The sequence below is a fragment of the Mesoplodon mirus genome (genome assembly GCF_964341445.2).
Source record: "Mesoplodon mirus genome assembly, chromosome: 6".
In the NCBI taxonomy this organism is placed as follows: Eukaryota; Metazoa; Chordata; class Mammalia; order Artiodactyla; family Ziphiidae; genus Mesoplodon; species Mesoplodon mirus.
Window position 1 is genome coordinate 10,017,126 of NC_138982.1, and position 24,917 is coordinate 10,042,042.

General features: G+C 39.1%; 1 protein-coding gene across 14 annotated transcripts in view; it reads right to left on the reverse strand.

Annotated features, from left to right (window-relative positions):
• Positions 1-24,917, reverse strand: part of SLC9A9 (solute carrier family 9 member A9) — a 685,122-nt gene that overhangs the window by 518,735 nt on the left and 141,470 nt on the right. For 7 of the 14 annotated variants that reach the window (XM_082624526.1, XM_082624525.1, XM_082624524.1 and 4 more), the window contains one exon: positions 7,124-7,326. In XM_082624526.1, coding sequence (XP_082480652.1) covers positions 7,124-7,318 — 195 coding nt within the window. In that variant the 5' untranslated portion in view covers positions 7,319-7,326. Of the gene's footprint in view, positions 1-7,123; positions 7,327-22,441; positions 22,772-24,917 lie in introns of those variants that run through there. The other 7 variants (XR_014294342.1, XM_082624523.1, XM_082624522.1 and 4 more) reach the window with 2 other exon arrangements.

A 24,917-nucleotide genomic window follows, 5' to 3' on the forward strand; every position in this document is an offset into this window, starting at 1 on the left:
TCTATTTCCCAGATCCAAAATCTTGGAAATAGAATAGACAAAATGCAAGAAACAGTTAACAAGGACCTAGAAGAACTAAAGATGAATCAAGCATCGATTAAAAACACAATACATGAAATAAAAAATACTCTAGATGGGATCAATAGCAGAATAACTGAGGCAGAAGAACGGATAAGTGAGGTGGAAGATAAAATAGTGGAAATAACTGCTGCAGAGCAAAATAAAGAAAAAAGAATGAAAAGAACAGAGGACAGTCTCAGAGACCTCTGGGACAACATTAAACGCACCAACATTCGAATTATAGGGGTTCCAGAAGAAGAAGAGAAAAAGAAAGGGACTGAGAAAATATTTGAAGAGATTATAGTTGAAAACTTCCCTAATATGGGAAAGGAAATAGTTAATCAAGTCCAGGAGGCACAGAGAGTCCCATACAGAATAAATCCAAGGAGAAATACTCCAAGGCACATATTAATCAAACTGTCAAAAATTAAACACAAAGAAATCATATTAAAAGCAGCAAGGCAAAAACAACAAATAACACACAAGGGAATCCCCATCAGGATAACAGCTGATCTCTCAGCAGAGACTCTACAAGCCAGAAGGGAGTGGCAGGACATAATTAAAGTGATGAAGGAGAAAAACCTGCAACCAAGATTACTCTACCCAGCAAGGATCTCATTCAGATTTGATGGAGAAATTAAAACCTTTACAGACAAGCAAAAGCTGAGAGAGTTCAGCACCACCAAACCAGCTTTACAACAAATGCTAAAGGAACTTCTCTAGGCAAGAAACACAACAGAAGTAAAAGACCTACAATAACGAACCCAAAACAATTAAGAAAATGGGAATAGGAACATACATATCGATAATTACCTTAAATGTAAATGGACTAAATGCTCCCACCAAAAGATACAGATTGGCTGAATGGATACAAAAACAAGACCCATATATATGCTGTCTACAAGAGACCCACTTCAGACCTAGAGACACATACAGACTGAAAGTAAGGGGATGGAAAAAGATATTCCATGCAAATGGAAACCAAAAGAAAGCTGGAGTAGCAATTCTCATATCAGACAAAATAGACTTTAAAATAAAGACTACTAGAAGAGACAAAGAAGGACACTACCTAATGATCAAGGGATCGATCCAAGAAGAAGATATAACAATTGTAAATATTTATGCACCAAACATAGGAGCACCTCAATACATAAGGCAAATACTAACAGCCATAAAAGGAGAAATCGACAGTAACACAATCATAGTAGGGGACTTTAACACCCCACTTTCACCAATGGACAGATCATCCAAAATGAAAATAAATAAGGAAACACAAGCTTTAAATGATACATTAAACAAGATGGACTTCATTGATATTTATAGGACATTCCATCCAAAAACAACAGAATACACATTTTTCTCAAGTGCTCATGGAACATTCTCCAGGATAGATCATATCTTGGGTCACAAATCAAGCCTTGGTAAATTTAAGAAAATTGAAATTGTATCAAGTATCTTTTCCGACCACAGTGCTATGAGACTAGATATCAATTACAGGAAAAGAGCTGTAAAAAATACAAACACATGGAGGCTAAACAATACACTACTTAATAACGAAGTGATCACTGAAGAAATCAAAGAGGAAATTAAAAAATACCTAGAAACAAATGACAATGGAGACACGACGACCCAAAACCTATGGGATGCAGCAAAAGCAGTTCTAAGAGGGAAGTTTATAGCAATACAATCCCACCTTAAGAAACAGGAAACATCTCGAATAAACAACCTAACCTTGCACCTAAAGCAATTAGAGAAAGAAGAACAAAAACATCCCAAAGTTAGCAGAAGGAAAGAAATCATAAAAATCAGATCAGAAATAAATGAAAAAGAAATGAAGGAAACGATAGCAAAGACCAATCAAACTAAAAGCTGGTTCTTTGAGAAGATAAACAAAATTGATAAACCATTAGCCAGACTCATCAAGAAAAAAAGGGAGAAGACTCAAATCAATAGAATTAGAAATGAAAAAGGAGAAGTAACAACTGACACTGCAGAAATACAAAAGATCATGAGAGATTACTATAAACAACTCTATGCCAATAAAATGGACAACCTGGAAGAAATGGACAAATTCTTAGAAATGCACAACCTGCCGAGACTGAACCAGGAAGAAATAGAAAATATGAACAGACCAATCACAAGCACTGAAATTGAAACTGTGATAAAAAATCTTCCAACAAACAAAAGCCCAGGACCAGATGGCTTCACAGGCGAATTCTATCAAGCATTTAGAGAAGAGCTAACACCTATCCTTCTCAAACTCTTCCAAAATATAGCAGAGGGGGGAACACTCCCAAACTCATTCTACGAGACCACCATCACCTTGATACCAAAACCAGACAAGGATGTCACAAAGAAAGAAAACTACAGGCCAATATCACTGATGAACATAGATGCAAAAATCCTCAACAAAATACTAGCAAACAGAATCCAACAGCACATTAAAAGGATCATACACCATGATCAAGTGGGGTTTATTCCAGGAATGCAAGGATTCTTCAATATACGCAAATCAATCAACGTGATACACCATATTAACAAATGGAAGGAGAAAAACCATATGATCATCTCAATAGATGCAGAGAAAGCTTTCGACAAAATTCAACACCCATTTATGATAAAAACCCTGCAGAAAGTAGGCATAGAGGGAACTTTCCTCAACATAATAAAGGCCATATATGACAAACCCACAGCCAGCATCGTCCTCAATGGTGAAAAACTGAAACCATTTCCACTAAGATCAGGAACAAGACAAGGTTGCCCACTCTCACCACTCTTATTCAACCTAGTTTTGGAAGTTTTAGCCACAGCAATCAGAGAAGAAAAGGAAATAAAAGGAATCCAAATTGGAAAAGAAGAAGTAAAGCTGTCACTGTTTGCAGATGACACGATACTATACCTAGAGAATCCTAAAGATGCTACCAGAAAACTACTAGAGCTAATCAATGAATTTGGTAAAGTTGCAGGATACAAAATTAATGCACAGAAATCTCTGGCATTCCTATATACTAATGATGAAAAATCTGAAAGTGAAATCAAGGAAACACTCCCATTTACCATTGCAACAAAAAGAATAAAATATCTAGGAATAAACCTACCTAAGGAGACAAAAGACCTGTATGCAGAAAATTATAAGACACTGATGAAAGAAATTAAAGATGATACAAATAGATGGAGAGATGTACCGTGTTCTTGGATTGGAAGAATCAACATTGTGAAAATGACTCTACTACCCAAAGCAATCTACAGATTCAATGCAATCCCTATCAAACTACCACTGGCATTTTTCACAGAACTAGAACAAAAAATTTCACAATTTGTATGGAAACACAAAAGACCCCGAATAGCCAAAGCAATCTTGAGAACGAAAAATGGAGCTGGGGGAATCAGGCTCCCAGACTTCAGACTATACTACAAAGCTACAGTAATCAAGACAGTATGGTACTGGCACAAAAACAGAAAGATAGATCAATGGAACAGGATAGAAAGCCCAGAGTTAAACGCACGGACATATGGTCACCTTATCTTTGATAAAGGAGGCAGGAATGTACAGTGGAGAAAGGACAGTCTCTTCAATAAGTGGTGCTGGGAAAACTGGATAGGGACATGTAAAAGTATGAGATTAGATCACTCCCTAACACCATACACAAAAATAAGCTCAAAATGGATTAAAGACCTAAATGTAAGGCCAGACACTATCAAACTCTTAGAGGAAAACATAGGCAGAACACTCTATGACATAAATCACAGCAAGATCCTTTTTGACCCACCTCCTAGAGAAATGGAAATAAAGACAAAAATAAACACATGGGACCTAATGAAACTTAAAAGCTTTTGCACAGCAAAGGAAACCATAAACAAGACCAAAAGACAACCCTCAGAATGGGAGAAAATATTTGCAAATGAAGCAACTGACAAAGGATTAATCTCCAAAATTTATAAGCAGCTCATGCAGCTCAGTAACAAAAAAACAAACAACCCAATCCAAAAATGGGCAGAAGACCTAAGTAGACATTTCTCCACAGAAGATATACAGACTGCCAACAAACACATGAAAGGATGCTCAACATCTTTACTCATTAGAGAAATGCAAATCAAAACTACAATGAGATATCATCTCACACCAGTCAGAATGGCCATCATCAAAAAATCTAGAAACAATAAATGCTGGAGAGGGTGTGGAGAAAAGGGAACAGTCTTGCACTGCTGGTGGGAATGTGAATTGGTACAGCCGCTATGGAGAACGGTATGGAGGTTCCTTAAAAAACTACAAGTAGAACTACCATATGACCCAGCAATCCCACTACTGGGCATATACCCTGAGAAAACCATAATTCAAAAAGAGACATGTACCAAAATGTTCATTGCAGCCTTATTTACAATAGCCCGGAGATGGAAACAACCTAAGTGTCCATCATCGGATGAATGGATAAAGAAGATGTGGCACATATATACAATGGAATATTACTCAGCCATAAAAAGAAATGAAATTGAGCTATTTGTAATGAGGTGGATAGATCTAGAGTCTGTCATACAGAGTGAAGTAAGTCAGAAAGAGAAAGACAAATACTGTATGCTAACAAATATATATGGAATTTAAGAAAAAAAAATGTCATGAAGAACCTAGGGGTAAGACAGGAATAAAGACACAGACCTACTAGAGAATGGACTTGAGGATATGGGGAGGGGGAAGGGTAAGCTGTGACAAAGTGAAAGAGCAGCATGGACATATATACACTACCAAACGTAAGGTAGATAGCTAGTGGGAAGCAGCCGCATAGCACAGGGAGATCAGCTCAGTGCTTTGTGACCGCCTGGAGGGGTGGGATAGGGAGGGTGGGAGGGAGACGCAAAAGGGAGGGGATATGGAAACATATGTATATGTATAACTGATTAAATTTGTTATAAAGCAAAAATTAAAAAATAAAAAAAGAAAAGAAAAGAAAATATCAGACCATTAAAAAAGAAAAAAAGAAAAAGAAGAACAGTTTGGCAGTTCAAAAAAAAAAAAAGTGTCTAACCTTCACTACATTCTAAATAGCTAAAAGTACAGAAATTAATATTTTTAAATGTAATGGCAAATATATAGTGCATAATAAAACACACACATATTCCAAGCAAAAAAAAAAAAAAAAAGTGATCACTGTAAAAAAAAAAATAAAAAATAAATAAATAAAAATAAAAAAGGCATGATCCCTGCCTTTGTGAAGTTTACAGTCTAGTGGACATCAAACAATGTAAGAATGATAATTAATAAGCAAGAAAATACATATAAAATTTCATATGGTGCTAAGTACTTTGAAACAAAAGAGAGGGCAGGAGAGAAAGAGAGAGAGGGGATACAGTGTGAGAAAATCACAGGGCAAGCCCTCTCTGAAGGGATGGCATCTCAAGATTCTAGGGATAAGAAGGAGGCTGGCACCCAAAGAGAAGGAGTAAGACCATTTTAGGCAAAAAGAATAACGTGTAGAGGTCCAGAAGCAAGAAAAGTACTTTGTGTATAAAAGGGGCTGATAGATCTACAGCAGTGGAGGCGAGGAGAAGCAGCAGAAAAGCGGCATTTCTCTCCTCACTATATTCACCTGAACACAACACAGGACCAAAATCAGTGGTTCCCAACCTTGTCTGCACACTAGAATCACCTGGTGAAAGGGGGAAAAACGGGGGCGGGGGGGGTTGAATTGAGAGATTGGGATTGACATATATACACTAATATGTATAAAATAGGTAAGTAATAAGAACCTGCTGTATAAAAAATTTAAAAAAAAAAGAATCACCTGGTGATCTTCTAAAAGTTCCAAAGCTCAGGTGGCACCCCAATCCAGTAAACTTACAAACTCCAGGGGTGGAACACAAGCAGCAGGATTTTCTGCAGCCTCAAATGATTCCAAAATTCAGACAAGTTTGTAAATCACTGACTTAAATCAATTTTAGGGCTTAAGTTCTTCTTTTACTCATCTATAAAATGATGGAGTTCAACTTAATGAAGTCAGGGCTCTTTCTTTCTTTCTTTTTTTTTTTTTTTTTTTTTTTTTTTTTTGCGGTACGCGGGCCTCTCACTGTTGTGGCCTCTCCCGTTGCGGAGCACAGGCTCTGGACACGCAGGCTCAGCGGCCATGGCTCACGGGCCCAGCCGCTCCGCGGCATGTGGGATCCTTCCGGACCGGGGCACGAACCTGTGTCCCCTGCATCGGCAGGCGGACTCTCAACCACTGTGCCACCAGGGAAGCCCTCCGTTTTCCTTTTGACTTAAGGGAGATTTAAACTGCGTAGCCAGCTGGTAATATATACAACAACACTTAAAACACACATGTGGCACTTCCCTGGTAGTGCAGCGGTTAAGAATCCCCCTGCCAATGCAGGGGACACAGGTTCCAGCCTTGATCTGGGAAGATCCCACATGCTGTGGAGCAACTAAGCCCGTGCGCCACAACTACTGAGCCTGTGCTCCAGAGCCCGTGAGCCACAACGACTGAGCCCAACTACTGAGCCCAAGCACCACAACTACTGAGCCCAAGCACCGCAACTACTGAGGCCGTGTGCCACAATTACTGAAGCCTGCGCTCCTAGATCCCGTGCTCTGCAACAAGAGAAGCCACTGCAAGGAGAAGCCTGTGCACCACAACAAAGAGTAGCCCCCGCTCACCGCAACTAGAGGAAGCCCACGTGCAGCAACCAATGGAACCAAAAATTAAAAAAAAAAAAAAACCCAATGCAACCAAAAATTAAAAAAAAAAAAAAACATGTGAAAACTTGAATCAAGTAACATGAAAGGCAGAGTCAGCTTAATTACTATTATCTTTCTACCTAATGTAACTGTGGCTTGCAAAACAGTTATAATAAAAAGCATTATTTTTCCAACTTCTAGAAAAAAATACAGACAACTGAGCTTACAATCAGAGTATATCAAGGCATTAACCACTTAGCTAAATCACCCCATTAGTGTGGTGTTGAAAAAAGGCATATGTATGTGTATGGATGCGTTACTTATGGTGGCTCATATATGATGCAATTATTTATACTGGAAAACAAAAATATGTGACCAGAGAGGGAGGAGCCTTACCTTTTCAAGTATAGCGTTGCCTTGATGAGGATTGATGTTGTGCCGGCTTATTTCTCTCTTGTATTTATATTCATAAACTTGGTCAGTGATATTAATCAGCAGAGTTGAAGGGCTGAAGACCAGTTTTCCACAATCATACACAGTTCCACTTTCAATATCAGTTGGTGCTGTAGCATATCGTAAAATTAATCCCATTACAAGGCCTAAAATAAAGAATAAATAATTGCACTGGAGAACTGTAATCTAAAATGTTCATTACTAGATGCTTTCAAATATATGATTTGTAACTTGTATAGGTGGCAGGAGAAAGGGTCGTTGCCTGGTTTAGAAAATTGTTCACTCTTCCATAGATACCAGCTCAACTCAGTAGACTGTATTGTTAAAATATTTGCGATGGACACTGTTAATACTTCTCCTTTTTTCCTTCCTAATGGACCCACAGATTTTGGAGAGAAAAGCTACCCACCTCTTCTATCCATCCAAGTGCTCAAGAAAACCTTGGCTCCATGAGAGATACTGAGTAATCTAATCAGTCAGGAGATGGAATTCCCCTGGAGAAAGTTTCTGGTCCACAGATCAGCACATATCTGAGACAGCCCCATCAGACTAAAAGGTTGCACTTATATACTGTGGTTAGGGGACAAGTGTTCTTATTCTCTCCCTCAGGATATGATCAAGGTAATATGTTTCTCTACTTTTTGCTGGCAGGTATCTTGTGACCTCGAGGGGATACAGTCCAAGGACACAGTCAATATACTGAGGATGGTTGGACTGAGATATAGACAGAACCCAGGCCCTGGATGCCTTCACTGAGCCCTGGATCAACCTATCCTGGAGCTACCCTAATTTTAGACTTCCTGTTATGTGACATAATACATTTTCTATTTTTCAAACAATGTAAAATCAAGTTTCTGCTTACCTGCAGCCAAACGCATTCTAATGATACAATAGTCCCTTAGCAAAGAGTTGAACTCAAGTGACAATCCTTGACTTTTTGAGTTTACAGACTCTGTTAGGATGCTCATGGTAATCTGATAAATGTGAACTCTCTTAATATTGTGGATTTATTAACAAAATCACAAAGAAACTTTAGAGGTCCACACATTCCTCAATTTAAAATTAGGATTGATGTATTTGTTTTAGGATAAATCCACATTTCACTCTTTAAAACATCAAAGGTTGGAGGTTTTACCACTCTTTTGTAAATCTAGTCATCTAATGGCCTTTCATTTATTCAATAAAACATTTGTTGGGTGCATATTTTGCTTCAGACATTTATAGACTTAAAATAAAAATACAGTCCCAGTCCTACAGGAGCTGAAGTTTGTAAAATGAAGATCCATAAGCAAACAATTATAATACAATGTGACGTGTGCTATGACAGCTGGTAAGTACCCTGTGTTATACGAGTACAGAGAGGAGACACTCCAAAGCTCTGTGAATGATGCAAAGCTTTAGATGAATCTTAAAAGGTCACATAAGATTTGTCCAGATGACCTGAATCAGGGAATGAGTTGGGATCCAGGCTGCACATGTGGGTGGCAGCACGTGAGTAACAGCAGAGACAGATAAATGTTCCCTAGGATTTTTGTTTGCCAATGTGTAGAATAGTTGTCAGGAAGTGGCTGCTTGGCCAGAGATTGTGTTTCCAGCTCTCTGGCATTTGGTTGGGTTCTCACTGATGGAATACAAGCAAAAGTGATGTGTGCCACAGCACTGAAGAAGTAGGTGAGTTTTCTCCCTTCTCTTTCCCCATTTATCATATGGATGGGGCGGAAACAAAGGCCCTATAGGTAGACAGAGTCACCACACTGAAGAAGTCTGCATCCCTGGTGGGGGAAAGCCATCCGCCAACCAGGAAAACCTGCACTGGACTGTTACTTGAGTGAAGAGTTAACTTCACTTGTGTAGTCACTGAAATGTGAGTGGTTCTGTGTTAACACTCACTAGGATAAACTAATAATATAATGTATAAATACAGAGGAATTTAAGAAATCTGATGGATTTAGGGAATCAGCAGTGGAGTAAGAAGAGAATAGGTGGAGAGAGACAGAGACAGAGACAAAGAGAGAGAAAAACTAGACCACAGGGGCCAGGTCATAAAGAGACTCCTCTGTCGTGCTAAGAAGTTTTTATTTTTAACCCAATGGTAATATAGAACTATTGAAAGATTTTAGGCAGGACAGTAAAACAGTCAGATTTTCATATAAGATCTATCACTTTGGCAGTAATGTAGAGAACTAGAGTAATAGGTGAGAATGAAAGCAGATTTCTGTCAAAAATATTTTTACCTTACTTGTTCCTGCTTCAGTATTTGGCCCACTCCCCCATAATAGTGAGAAATATTTTATCTTAACCTTTGCCAGCAAGAAAAACTAAGTGATGGGTATGTAGCCACCATGAGCACTTGACCCATCACAGAACAGTGGGCAGCCTTCGATGTGCAGTGTCAAATGACTACAATAAAACTAGTCAGGAAAGAGAAGGGAAGACACACCACATACACTGCACATGGTTTAGGGTGCCTGCGTAAGAACATCACTTTTCCAACACTCTAGTGGAATCCTAGGAAGGACTCGTTTTCTAAGAGTTACTTGGCAATTACCATGAATGATACTATGACCTCTGCTTTCTGCTAAGTGGAATATAAAGAAGGGAAACAAGGTACTACATGCATAGGGCATGAATGGAGAGAACCTGTTTTGATAATATCTGAAATTCCCAAAGGGTGAGCTGTGAGCCGCTTATTTTTGCAATATGCCTTCAGTGCAGTAACAAGAAGTAAACATGAAGTGTCCACCGTTTTTTCTCAAGCAGGGGAAACAAGTATTTGTCATAATAACAAGTGCTTAGTACCTGGGTTTCTGTGGTTAAATTCATACAATGCCTCAAAAGCTAAACGGCCGTGCCTGGCCCTCTGTACCTCTCTGGTTCCAGCCTTCGAGAAGCGGCACACTGGAGTAAGGGGAGTAAGCTGCTCGCTGCCAGAGATGACCAGATGTAATAGCCATGAAAATGCACCTTGCAGATAGATCTCCCACTATGAGGAGCGTGTAGTCTGACCGATGGTCTGGAATTCATGACTGCAGTCATGCTGAAGCCAGCCAATGACTGATCGCAGCAGGGGCACTAAGACAGGGAGATGGGACTCCTCTGAAGGGTCACCGTGGCTCAAAGCCTCTGCGTCAGCTTTGCCCAACCTTTCTTAGAATTGCACCGCAGCCTAAACCTTTTCCTACGCAGCCTCCCCTCCTTCCCTCTCTCCACAGGGGCTGGGTGGGCTGCTCCAAGACCTGATAGCTGGCTCAGCAGCCGCAGTCTCCCTCCCCATTTTTCCTCAAAGGAATTTTCCCCCAATAAATCTTTTGCACAGCTAATCTCTCTCCGGCATCTGCTTCTTGGAGGACCCAAATTAACACACTAGACAGAAGGCCCTGGCCTTCGTTCTCCCCAATCACAAGGGTTGAGAGGAATGAACATCTTGGCACAGTACAAGGGCCAGTGGGGAAGCTGCAGCCTCACCATGCACTCGGTTAACAAATGCATCCACCCATTTGTGTGCAGTAGTAGCAATGAGAAAATCCTTAATGTTGGAGGCCAGACACCTACTCATAGAGCCTCATAATGCTTTTGACAGCCACTCAGAGCTTTAGCTGTATGCTGACACAAACGTAGAATGTTGAGTTCACACACTCCAGCCCAGTATTGCATGAGAGCAGGTGACAGGTAAGGTAGGATTGCTAGTAGGAAGAAAATGCTAATGAAAAGGGGTTATTTTTATACTCCCACAAAGATACAGGGTAAAGAGAGCATCAACCACTTGTGCACAGAAGAAGAAAAGAGGGAACTGTCTACCATGACTTATGGACACAAACCACTACTCTCTTTGGTAAGCCATGAACCAGAACCCTACCTGCCCGGGGAGAAAAGGAGGTAGCCTGTCCCAGCAAAGCAATACCACAAACACATGTGTGCGTAGCCCTGACCCCAGGTTGTATCCTCACAAGCATGACACTTTGCTGAGCTCTGTCACTTGGCCGGCTGGTGGCATTACCTTCTCCAAGCAGAAACTCTAGTCCAGATGCATCCCCTGGGTCTACAAATTTGAGCATCAGGGCAACTAGGGTGACAGCAGGGGGAACTTGCTTTCTAGTGAACGCTGACCTTGCCCCAGAAGCACACAAACCCCCAAGACAGATCTTGGACAACAGACCTCATCCCTAAGGTCCTCACAATCCTACAAAGTCCATCTCAAGTCCCAGCTGGGGGACCTGTGCTCTGATGCAGCCTGTACTCACTAAGCTCCCTAATCTTTGAGTACTTACGGTTTGCACCACACCCTTTTTGGCTCCATTTTATATAAAGATATATACTGTTCAGCATTGCTCTGTAGACTTTGGCTTTGTCACCCCCACTGGATAATGAGACTGGTTAGGGCAGAAGCTGTGCTATTCTTCATCTCTTTTTTTTCTCTAGAAAATCCAAACACTTTAGGCGGTTATAACCCAACTTTCTCCAAGTCCACAAACTCCCTTGGATTCAAGAAGAAAAGGATCCTCTGAGTTTATGTAGTTAGTCAGTGACCGACATTTTAAAATGTCACATGTAAGGAGCATCACACCAAATGTTGTGATGTTCCTGTCCTTACAGAGCTTGCAATATAACTCTCAGAGCAGATGCCTGACATACAGTTGACATGGTGATGTCTGTGGGAGAGGAAAGGAGGGACGGAGGAAGGAAGGAGGAAAGAGCCTCACGAGCACTCAAAATGCGAGACATTTAGAAATATGAGCCTCCTCTTTCTGGACTGGCTTTCCAGTCTCCACACTGAAAATATGAGAAAACCCCACTCCCTCCCTCCTTCTGCTTTCATGCTACAGACATGGAAGGCTTTGCTCTAGGACTTGTGGGAATTATAAAAATGAATAAAATATGGCCCTGATCATAAAATATTAAAATATTTTAATCCTACCAGGCCTCTTCCTTCTGCCCAATCCTGTGATCCTGATTTCCAGTAAGAATAAGGTACAAGGGTGTCCTAAGTGTCTTCTTATATTAAGCCTGCATTTCATAACCAGTTCCCCTGCATCTTATTTAGTCATTCTACATGATGCTGAAATGTTATCCTAAAGAGAATTTTCTCAGAGGAATATAGATGGGGATTTACTTTTATAGATAATGATCATATTTATATATAATGAAATGGATAACAGGATGGTTTTTAAAACACCACATGTTGAAACCTCTTTGGCTATGTTCAGACCAATGATTGTGTTCACACACTATCACACACACTGCCACACTGCATGGCACACTCCAGAGGGCTCCTTTCAGATTCTCTTCCTGTAGGAGTCACACAAAGCAACAAGCCCAACTGTACACATGCATCTAATCAGACTGTCACACAGGTATACTTAAGTGCCACGTGACACTGGAGAGAATTTAGGAGCCTCAAGAAAAGGTAGTTAGTACATGAAGATTGAAGAACTGAGTTTTCTAGTTCTTTCACTCTCTATGCACGGAGTGGCTACCAAGAATAATCTAAATAAATGAGGTATTGTCTCTTACTGAAAAAACAAGATAAATCCTTAAACTACGTAATATGATATTTCAACTTAATAAGGGTATCAGACACTGCTGATTGGCAACTCAGCATCTAACCCCTCTTTTTCCCAACAAAACCCTGATTTCTTCGGCTAACGATCCCTCCCCACATGTGCTCAGGGTAAGTTGACCTCTCTCTCAGTTCCAAGGGTGTTTCTATTCCCCTTGCTGCTAATTGGTGCTAGAAGGCATGTAACTCTATTCCTGTCAATAAAATGCGAAGAGAAGCTTGCTAGGAGGCTTCTTAGAAAAGTTTTGACATCCTAAAAGAGGGGCAGAGGAGAGATGAGCTCTCTTCTTCCTCAGGCTATTATTGTGCCTGGTCAGGACACCAGGAACTGCCATGCCCACCTCGCGCCCAGCCTGGCATTGAAGTCAGCACTGGGAATGGCAGAGCGGAGAAAAGGAAAAAAAAAAAAACCCTGCGTCCTTTTAAACAACAGCAGTTGCTGAATCAGCCAGCCCTGAAGACTACGCTTCTCTAGACTTCTAGTTATGGGAGATAATAAATTGCCATATTGCTTAAGTCTGTTTGAGTTAGGGTTCCTGTGACTAGCAGTTGAACACATCCTAACAGATACAGTTTTTTTTTAACAAGTGAATGTACAAAGTCCCAAAGAACCCCAAAGGAGAGATCGACTAACTCCACCCCCTACAGTATTAAGGAAGGCTTCGCAGAGGAGCTTCTTAAGGATGCACAGGATTTGCAAGAGAGAGAAGAGGGCGTGGACTTTATAGGGAGAAGCACATGGAAATCAATAAGTGGGGTGCTAATCGGGAACATCGAGCAGTTTGGGTGGCCCACTAGGGCACCTGAGATCAAGGACCCCAGTGCAGCTGAGAAAAAGAGGGTGTTCAAGAGGGAGAGATGGTTGCCAAGAAGATCCTGAGGAAGAACCGAGTGAGCTCCTTTTGAAGAGGCAGATTTGTTCTGTTTCGGGGCAGAGGAAAGAGCATTTGGAGAAAATTATCCGAAGAGAGAAGAGAGAACTGAGATACAGTGGGAACATGGAGAGGAAGTCAACATCAGAAATAGTGTCTACTTATATGAAAAAGAATTTAGCAAAGGAATTTGAGTAGAGGAATTTCAAGATGACAGGAATAAAATAAAGCCAAGGAAGAGTGTTCTTTACCACTCTTAAGACTTTTTATAGTGGGAGACTCTTTAAGGCAGGGAATCTAAGATGTTATTTCAGTCACTCAGATTAAAAAAATATGAACTAGGGATCCAAATGTGGAAATGAAGAAGGAAAGGGTGTGATAAATATTCGAAGGAAGCCAAGTCAGTGGACACCATTTAACTGTAAGATAGCATTCACAAATATTAGATATTACGTGTTATCGCTACAACTTTTAATTGTTTGATATTTATCCACCTCTACCATCTTATCAAAGCCTTTGTCAGAACACTGATTTAGAGGGATGGTATGGGATTGAGTTTCACATGCTAAATGCATTCCCTAACATTTTCCTTTAGCAGTTTAGTTTTACACTGAGATTAGTCAGGGATAGAACCAAAAGTAAAAATATACAATGCCTTCTGGCTATTTAGGGCTTTTGTTCCCTCTCTGCTCTCCCACCAACCTTCTAAATTCAAAGGACTAAAGGAAGGTGTGGGTGTTGCTAAAAGGGACATAATTTATTGCTTTGTGCTGGCTCACTATCAACTTGCTTTGCTGAAGAAAAGCATCCCATAACGATTTCAGAACAGGTCTGTCTGGGGCATCTGCCCGCAAGAGTATCCCATGATATTCCAAGGTGGAAAGTGGTCCATGAAGCTGTTCCACCTTGGGATGCTTCATCCATTCAAAGTTCTATCTTCTCACAGGTTAGAGTCATATGCGAAATGACAGAGTCCCAACCATGAGATCTTCCACCATGGTAGGCTGCCCGATGTGCACATCCATCCTTGGTGCATACCAGACAACACAAACATGCACACACTCGTGCATACAACATGCACAAACACACACATTTCACAGCACTCCGGGATTCCTAACATAGCACTATAGGTAACTTTTCTCTAGAAACTATCTCAGCCACAGCTTATATGTAGCTAATACCCTTCCTTGAAATCATCTTAGGAAGTTTACAAAAGAAATATAGAGATATCTAACTAGATAAATATTGACTAAAACAAAATGATTTCTTTTATAATGTTTACACAGAACAGTCTATTTTTTCTCAAACCAGAGGTGGAAACATCACAAAGTATTCTAGATAGTGAAAGAGGAAGGGGCTCTCCAATACATGGAGATTGTCTCCCAAACTCTCTCTTCATCACAGCAGGGTAATGAAGTGAGAAAGAAAAAAGATAGGAGAAAAGGAGACAAAACCAGAAAAACTGCATGTTTCATTTTCCTAGTGGGGTAGTTCTCAGACTTTAGTGCATCAGAAACCTCTGGAAGTTTCATTAAACCACTGCTCTGCTGGACTCCAAGTTTTTGACTTAACAAGGCTGGGTTGGGGGCCACATATATACATTTCTAACAAGTTTTCAGGTGATGCTGCTGCTGCTGCTTCTGGAACCCTACTGTGAGAAGCACTGTCTTGTAAGACAGCAGTTTCTACCAATACGACTGCCATCACAGTCATAGAACTCCATCAAAAGCCATGTCACCTCAGGTTCATGCACACAGGTTTCATCAAGCTTGGAGAGCCCAGAGGAATAATTAATTTTATCTTCAGTCTCTTCCAAAAATTTAATTCCATTAAACTCAGATTAGATGAAAGCCTAGTTTTGCACACTCCACAGGAATAAGGCATTTGCAGTTCCTTCCCCACCCATTCTGACAACCACAGGCATTTAAAACCAGAATCACTGTGGACTTGCAACACCACCTTCCCTGATGCTGGGGCAGGTAGTTTCCGGGTCAGCCTCATCACTCTCACTGGGACATTTCAACCCAGCTGCTTGGCATGGATGTGCTTTCACAATATTGCTCCCACTGCCTTTCCCATGCTGGGCTTTTTGCTATGGACAGTATAATGTTTCTGAGGCCTCAAGGTAAAAAGAAAACTTAGCGACCCACCTCCCTTTCCCAACCTCTCCTCACTCCTAACTTCCTGGGAGAGTTAAATACCAACAGCAGACTTTGATGAGAGGACAACTGTGGCCAGAATTTGAGAGCACTAGCTTCCAAAAATGGTATTTCTCCCAATTATTGTGGGCAGCCTTGGCCATAGTTGTAAATTTTTTGAGTTTCTGTTTCCTTATATACAAACTGAAGAGCCTCAGACCTATTCTGCATGGATATGGTGATGATTAGCCATGAGGGTTAGTATGTAGTTAGATCTTTCAATCTCTGTCTTTCTTTTATAAACTTTCTAAAGTACTATCACCTGGCACAAAATAGACATTTATTAAGTAACAGCAACACTTCTAGGGCTAAATGTGTGACACAGGTGAAAGTATGGGTTTTATGATCGTGGGTTTGAAGTTCAGCCCTGGTGGTTACCAGCAAGTCACTTTATGTCTCTGAGTGTTGGTTTCATCATCTGTAACATAAAAATGACAATACCTCCCCCATGCAACACACACATGCACACACAAACACACCCATGTTTGTGATACCCAGTGGCCTTATGGAGACAAACTGCCAGGGTATGAGTCCCAGCTTAGATATCTAGTATATGTGTGACCTTAAGCAGGTTACTAAATTTTTGGTGTCTCAGTTTCCCCACATAAAAAATGGTTGTTGTGAGGATTAAATGAGTTAATATATGTAAAGTACTTATGACAGCATAATTCATACTGTAAATGCTATTTGTGTTAGCTATTTTTATTATTGTTACTTGTTATATTGTTATTTTTATTATATGTTATTTTGACATAATAAATGTTTAGCAAATATTAGTTTATCATGTTACCACTTGCCTAACCATTTAGACTATATATAATATCTCCATAAACAGTTTAAATCAAAAATTCATTTTCTTGATGTGCACACTCATTAGCCTTTAGAGTCTGAGATGGGATCCTTTGAGGCAACACAGTAGTTTGCTCTACGGGCTTCCTCTGTAGCTCCTTAGTAATTCAGAAGCACAGCAGGATATATAGGAAGTTACTTTCTTAAAATCAAATTTTAAAAACCTACACAGAGCAATACATCTTTGATTTTTTCCACTTTTTCAAACTTTCTTTGGCTAACACTTTACAGCATGGAAAACCTTGCCCTGATCTCCAAAGCTTCTTAAAACCAACCTTTTTTTCCCCTAAGAGGGAAAGCAAGTTTTACAAGGCTCTTAACCCTAATTACCTTTCCTGCAGATCCCTTCAAATTAAACTAGAGCCACTCTGGTTTTCATATGACATGCATCCACAGATCCCCAAATCCACAGCCAGACCTCACTGTTCTGATGGTATAACTTTCTCTCTTTGCCTTTCTAACATGAATTCAACAGGATTTACTGAGCATTCCATATAAAATCAGAGCAGGACTGGAAGAAGTAAGAATGGTAAAATAACACTAATTAAAATCCCATCTGGGAGAAAGACTCGGATGTCATTACAGGCTGGTCGGGGAAAAAAGCTATTGGTCTGAGTTGGAGTGGCTGAGAGTTGCCTGATGGCTAATGTCAGTCTTGGCCTGAATTTTGAAGGACTTTTGAAGCTGGAAGGAAGGTTAGTGAAATCTATTTCATTTTTTCCTCATTTTATAGATAAGAAAACTAGGGCTAGAGATTAAATCGCTTGCCCAAAGTAATGCATCTAGCTACTGAAAAAAAGAGAAAATCATAAGGATTTAAAAACCCAGATCCCCAAGAGAGCATCCAATGCTTTCTCTATAAAGCATGCTACATTTGAATAAGTAAAAGCCTCAGGAGGGCCTTCCAGGCAGGGAGAAGGGTGTGAAGTGGCAGTCAACATCTCCTATGGGCCTGGCAGTCAAGGAGGCAGGGCTGGACTGAAGCAGATCAGTAGGGGAGAGCCACACCATGTCCACCAAGCCTATTTTATCCTGAGGAATCTCCAAGCAGTGCTAGGATAAAATTAATGCCTTATGATTTTTTTAAGAAAAATAGCTTTTAAAATCTTAGTGCTTGACTATGTAACTATGTTTTCTTTAAATCTTGAAAAACAGGCTGTTGAGTGAACTCAATTGGCCTTATTAAACTGCTAAATATATTCTTAGAGGATCAGACATAGTCTAATAGGTTAATAGAATATAGTTTAATGAATTCAAAATCTAAACTTTGTGGCTTAAAATTTCCCTTCAGCCCACTGAACAGTGAGCAAGATTTCCCCTTGTATTTGGAGACCGTCCCTTATATTATAAGGCTGTGAAATCAAAGGTAGAATTCTAAGAGATTTAAATTGGTCTGTCCCTAAACTCAGATCCCAACCCTCAAATGCATGGCATTATGAATGTCCTACAAAGTAAGGGAGCCCCCAGTGATGTGTAATGGAATTGTTAATGCTATCAGGGAACAAGGAGCAATTTTTCTTTTACGAACAACGAGCAATGGATACAGGGCCCTAAGTGAGCAGCGCTAAGTGCACCATCTGCTGCCAGTCAATATTTTGACCATTAATAGTCTCTTAAGCTTTTAGTCCAATTTAAATGAATATCATCGTGGCTTATACTTTAAGCCAGTTATGGATTCTAATCCTTTGATTTTGAAATAATGAGAGCTGTAGAATGTCATGAGACACAATTAACAACCACTGTTCCTGGTGAAGCAAAAATATTGTTAAAATGCTGCCACTAATTTTTAAAAGCATCCTAGGACACTTGATACCAAGAAAGATAGATTATTTGTATCTGGAGTATCAGAATTATCTCCAATGAACTCCAGAGTCAAATCAAACACCACCCATGATTTTTCTTGGCCTCTACAACACTTCATATAATATAAGGTTAACAACGTGGAAATGGTTCCTAACAATAACTATAAAAGAGCAGTTAAATGTTCTGTTTGGTCACTTTTCTCCTCAATTTTATTTAATTGCTCATTTCCTAAGACACTCCTCCCTGAGTTTTTTAAATTGGATTTCCTCATATAAAGATAAAATGCATCAATATCTAGTGTGTCTTCTAAAGGATAACTGACACATATTGGCAGAATAGTGACAGAAAGGCAAAAGCCTGGCTGGGCTGAAACAGGAAGTCCAGGGCCTTAGAAAAATATTTATGGTTCTTGATGCAGAGGAAAATGAAACGTTATACAAACAGTTGACGAGAGTAAGAGCAGTAGTCAGTCTAGTAGGGGAACTATTAGTCAAATTCATTGATAAGCGTCAGGTACAGGACCAAGCAATTTTAGAAGATGTTTCATTACAAGCATATCTGTCTGTAAGATGGAGCTGACTGAAGCACAGTTTACTTTCAAGTGTTCATCTCCTTTAAGATAAAAAAAAGTTTTAAAAGTTCAACGTGAACCATAGTTTTGTTTCTTTTCTTCCCCATTGATTATCACCAGGCCCCTGGCAGAACTCTCGCAAGAGCCATGGCTTCCATCCTCTGGCGATGAAGGGGTTTGTTTGGTCTTACTCTGAAATTTCATTCTTTTGGACTTTCTGGAAAATAGAATCTATCTGACTAATCTTGAAAGCATAAACAATATGAGGATGCATCTGGATCTCACAGATACATCTTCTCTCTATGACAATCATTGAAGGAATTTATTTATTTTAAAATATCTTCAGCATCTTTTAATAGAGATACATAGATAGCCCAGCTTGCTGGCTAATTACATGACCTTCATATCTCTAAGTCTTCATTTCCTTACCTGTGAGATGAGGATGCTGGACCTACAATCTCTGACTCCTTCCCAGTATATGAATTTCAAATTCAGTTACAGCTACTGGGAGATTCATTCACTTGGCATTTCCCTTCCCCTTACCATGCTAGTGGGAACCTGCTGTATAGCGCAGGGAGCTCAGCTTGGTGCTCTGTGGTGACCTAGATGAGTGGGTTGGGGGGGTGGGTGGGAGGGAGGTCCAAGAGGGAGGGGATACAGGTATACATATAGCTGATTCACTTCGTTGTACAGCAGAAACTAACACAACATTGTAAAGCTACTATACTCCAATAAAACAACAAAAAAGGTTTATCTGAATGTCCCATCTTATTTCTCTGTTGTAGTTTCAGATGATTTTATTACATCACTGACATGACATAATATTTTAGACATAACATTTAGATCATCCCTGAAGAAGAAATATGAGATGTCACCAGTGCTATCCATATGGACTATTTTCAGAGATTATCAGTGAGAACTCTTTTGAGATGAACATGAACCTTATTAGACATGTAGATGAGTAAAATCACATGGACGCCGCCATGAGTAGCTATTCAGTTTGGGGGAAGTTCACTTCTTTGAGATTTAGTTTCTTCCTCTGTATAATGAGGTGGCTAGAGAAAATAACCTTTAAGATCTCCTTAAATTCCAACAATTATAATCCTATGCCAATAAAAAAACTAAACAACACTAAAATAAAAGTCTTTTCACTGATTTATACAGTTCAAGATAACTCAAGGATACTAAAAATTCTAGTAATGGGATAGTTATACATATATATAGATGTCTCCATAATTTTTATAATCCTTATACATTGCAGTGTTTCAGAACTTGCTTTCAATAACTCCCATATAAAAAATTTATAAAAGAAGGACAGAAATCAGATAGCTCAGCTTAATCCCACACAAACCTTAAGCTTAAACTGCCTTAAGAATAGCAATTTAGAGAAACGCTATCTCAACTATTGCTCAATGTGTTAATTTTTTTCTTCTTTATTGAAGTATAGTCGATTTACAATATTGCATTAGTTTCAGGTGTACAGCAAAGTGATTCAGTTTTACATATATATATATATATATATACACATACACATACACACACACACATATATATATGTATATATATTACCGAATCTTTTAAAAATTCTTTTCCAGTATAGTTTATTACAAGATATTGAATATAGTTCCCTGTGCTATACAGTAAATGTGCTAATATTTTATGACTTCAACCACAACTTAAAAGTATTTCATGCAGTTTTTAAGGATTAAAGTTAATCTGGGAATTTTCATGTTAAAAAGTAAAAGTTACATTTATGTGTTGTGAGTACAAAGTGTGTCTGAATTTTAATAGGTCACCAAAATTTAATCAAAAGTTTTACAAAATAGTATCTCCATCATAGATAAGCTGAAATTGGTAAATGAGTCATAGTTCAATCAAATTCAGGGCTGTGAAGAAATCTTCCCCTCTAATAAAGGTTTATAATTTTAAAACCAGTGTGGTTTTGCTAAACTATATATAGCCCTTTAATTTAATGCCAAGAATTACATTGTTTCTGGCTTCTCAGATTACATCCTATATCCTCTTTGATTATTTATTAGAAGAGTCAGTAGAAAGCCTGGTCCGCTGATGGCGGAGAAGGGCAGTGACTGGCGCCGCGGGCTTTCCATCTGGTGGTGTCACTTCCCTTCTCTCTGACTATTTCTCTTTAACCTGATCGTAAGTTTTTCCCCTCAAATGAGAGTTCTGTTATGTTTTTTAAGTCCCTCAATGGAAAGGAACTTAACTGTGCTCTGAATGGACCAGCACATCAGTCTCCTGAAAGAAATTACACTGCTTAGCCTAAAACTTCTGCCTTCTAGCTCAAGTATCTCACAGTGGGATCCAGTTAAGGCATCCGATTTCTTATGGTCTCAAATCATGACTGTACATTCTTATCATCAGGACATCATATGGTTAGCATAAAAAATGTGCACTGATCCTGTTCCCTGAACCTCGGGGGTATAAAAGGCTTTAGGACTTCCAAATTAAGGGAAGTGAAATATAAAAGTATATTCTTTACTATGACTTATAACAATGCCTCAGCTGTTTCCATTGTGTTCAAAGTTCCCATCCATTATCTGGCTAGAGTGGTAAAGCAAACTATTTCATAAATCAGATCAGTTTTAAAACCACCAGTGTCTTACACTTTACTTTAAAAGATGAGAGTACATACTGGATAATCTCTGTCACATTTTATTAAGCTTTCTGAAAGGAATGACATGGTAAGTTGCACAGAAAGAGCAATACCTTGGGAGTTTAAAAGGTTAAATTCTTTTCCACACCTTGTCCCTCCCTCCAAAAAAGAAGATAGATAGTAAATCATACTAATAATAACTATAAACTAGAAATTATGAAATCAGGCTAAGAAATGAAGAGCACTGCATAAAGAAACTTGTGTACTATAAGAAAATAAAACATGCTCATATAATTAAAATAGATTTGAACAAAATTACTCCAATAGTAGGGGTGGAATACATACGTTTCTGCAAGTTTTCTTCTTGAAACTAGTTGATGTAAAAGGATTTACTCAATACATGTTTAAGTGATGTTATTTCTAGAACTTTATAAAGCTCATCAGCCCCTCCAGTGAAAGAAGGCTGCTCTCTGTGACTTCCCAATATCTATCATTACAAAAACAAACAGCTAGCCCTGTTTGTCTCCCCACATGACAATGGACCTGCATCTGTCAACAGACTCGCATTATGTGCCGCGTGAGAACATGACTGTGACATTTACTCTTGTGACAAGGCAAATTTTGGCAGCTCATCTGGATAGAGATGAGCATTCATTATGCTGCAGCACCTTTCATCAAGCTAATGACATTTCAATCAGCATGTTTTCTCCAGTTTCGGTACTTTGCCATCTGAGCACAAGTCTCTAATTACGCCCAAGCAACAAGTTTCACATCAATCCTACAGTTGCTGCACTCACCGTACACCATCGCTCCTCCGGTTTCATGCAAGAAGCGAAATCGATGATTTTTAAATAACCAGATTGTCAAAATGGTAAGGATGAGCAAAAAATTAAAGACAAGCAGCTCCACCGCTCCCTGATGTTGAAACTGATACTCGTCCCTCTCTGACATGAACCTTTGCTGTCTCTCCATTCTCCAGTCTACTCGGGATTCCTTAGATAAAAACCTGGATAAGGACTGTTTTATCAAGGTTTGCCTAAGACGGTCTGGCTGCCTGAGGATTTCAGGATAACACTGCCACTTAAGTTGCTACTTCATGAGCATTCTGCCTTGGCTTAGTATTCAGATGGCTTCTAGTTACAACTTCCTGTTTCTCTCTTAAAGCAGCCTCGTCTCTTTTCAAACTCCAGCGTGTGGTTTCATCATCGACTCTTACTGTCTTTAAATTATTCATTCCATGAAATTAACTTTCATATCGGACAAACCTGCTATCAGTCATTCTGAGATCTTGAGTCATGATCTTATCATTTAGAACAAGTCTTCTTAAGCTGCATAACAGGTGAATTGTAGATTAATAATAAAGCAGATCACCTTACATCACCAACATTTTCTAAATTCAAAAAGCCAATTCCTGAATCATAACCTCACTCACATTCGAGATTTTTCCTTTCCAACCAAAGCCTAGCAATGTGATGGGGACAGACTGAAAATGATTTCACAAGGATTTTTTTTTTAAGTTTAGAAGCAAGAAATAATTTTGTATATGACTGTCTCTCTCTCTGGTTTTATATAACTGGTAGTCACAAGAGCAGTATTTAAACTCTGAATCAATTGCTTTTCTTTTAACAAGAATAAATGAAAGCACAAGACAAAAAGAATTTTGTCCTATCTCTACAGCTGTGTGCTGTTTTTATATTTTGAGTCAAAAAAGAAAAGAAACTAAACACGTGTCTTTGAAGGAAAAAACCATACAGCCATTCCCAGTAATGCAACATTTGTGGATTTCTCTTTGTAAAGCTCCTGGTCCAGACATTCAGGACCCACAGAATCTGCCACGGATCACAAACCTCCTCTGTCCTATGTGGTTCACTGAGGAATAGTCTGCCACCAACAATGAAGTTTCCAGAATTCCAGGGCACAGAAAGTGATGATTCTTCAGACCATCTTGCATTTGGCAGGTTAGTTCTGTTTGAATTAAGATTCTTATGCTTTTTGAAAAAGATCAAGATAACACTACCATAGGCTCTGCTGTTTTCTTAGTAATTGTTATGATTCGTTTGCCTTATTGGTCTTATGATACAATTAGATACAGGGTTAAGTGAGGTTCTTCATCATTTCATGATATTATTATAACTCAGGGGTTGTAATAATCATCTAGTATCCCCATACTTGATGGAATTAGTATTCAATTTATATGGTGTAAGTGATTCACTGAGTAAGATGAGTCCAAATAGAGCCTCAGAATATCTTGTCACCAAAAGCTAGAGGTCAAACACACAATATATTGGGGGCTAAACTAGCTCCTCAATAACGGTTTTACCCACAGAGAAAGTCTATCAACCACTTAATATAAAACTCTGCTGTTTCAGCTTCTTTGCCTTCTCAACTTTTGAAGCTGATTTCCTGAGTTTAACTCAGCAGGGGGTATTTATGTGGGTTGCAGATGTTCTTTTAACACACTACCCTTTTTGGCAGACATATCCGTGATGACTAATATTCAAACTGTTTTGAAATCTGTCAGATAATGCTTGCAAGCATTTCATGAAGCTTTGCTAGCAGGTTCTACCTTTACAATTTTGCAACCCCACAGGTTTAGTCTTGAGTTGTTAGATTTACAAGATAACCCAACTTCAAAACGTGGCAATTTCCTATCTTTTTTTTTTCTTTTCAGTCATCATTTAATTACTTTGGTTTCCTTTTAATAATGATGATTATTCCATCTGGCCAGAATAAACTTTCTTCAGTTGTCTTATTACAACATCCAATTTCACTCTCTTACCCAAAGAAGCAACTCAGTGAGAGGATTAAAGGCCTATGGAATGTTTTGATTGGCTAATACACTGTTTTTAAAAATCCTAAACTTGATGTCAACATATGAAAAAAGGTATATTTCACATAAAAATATCAGACACATGGTTTCTCTAGAAAAAAACTGGTAAGATCTGGCACACTGGACCCTCCTTCCCATGTGGCCACAACCTGTTAAGGCTGAGGGGTTTCCTGTTTGCCACAAGTCCCATTCATTCTATTTCACTCATTTATGTTCCCTGCATGACCCCTACAGTCATTTGAACATGTGGCCCCTTGTTCACTCCAGGAATGGAATACATTCACCATTCCATTGTCCGATCCTGATACTGTTTAATGTTAGGATGGGAAGCTGAAAAGAAAAGGGGGTTTAGGAAATTTTTCCAATTCTTCCATTCAGAAAAGTATTTCAATTCCTCCTATCTTGTGTTTTCTTCTCAGACTATCATTTAATATTCTTATGTA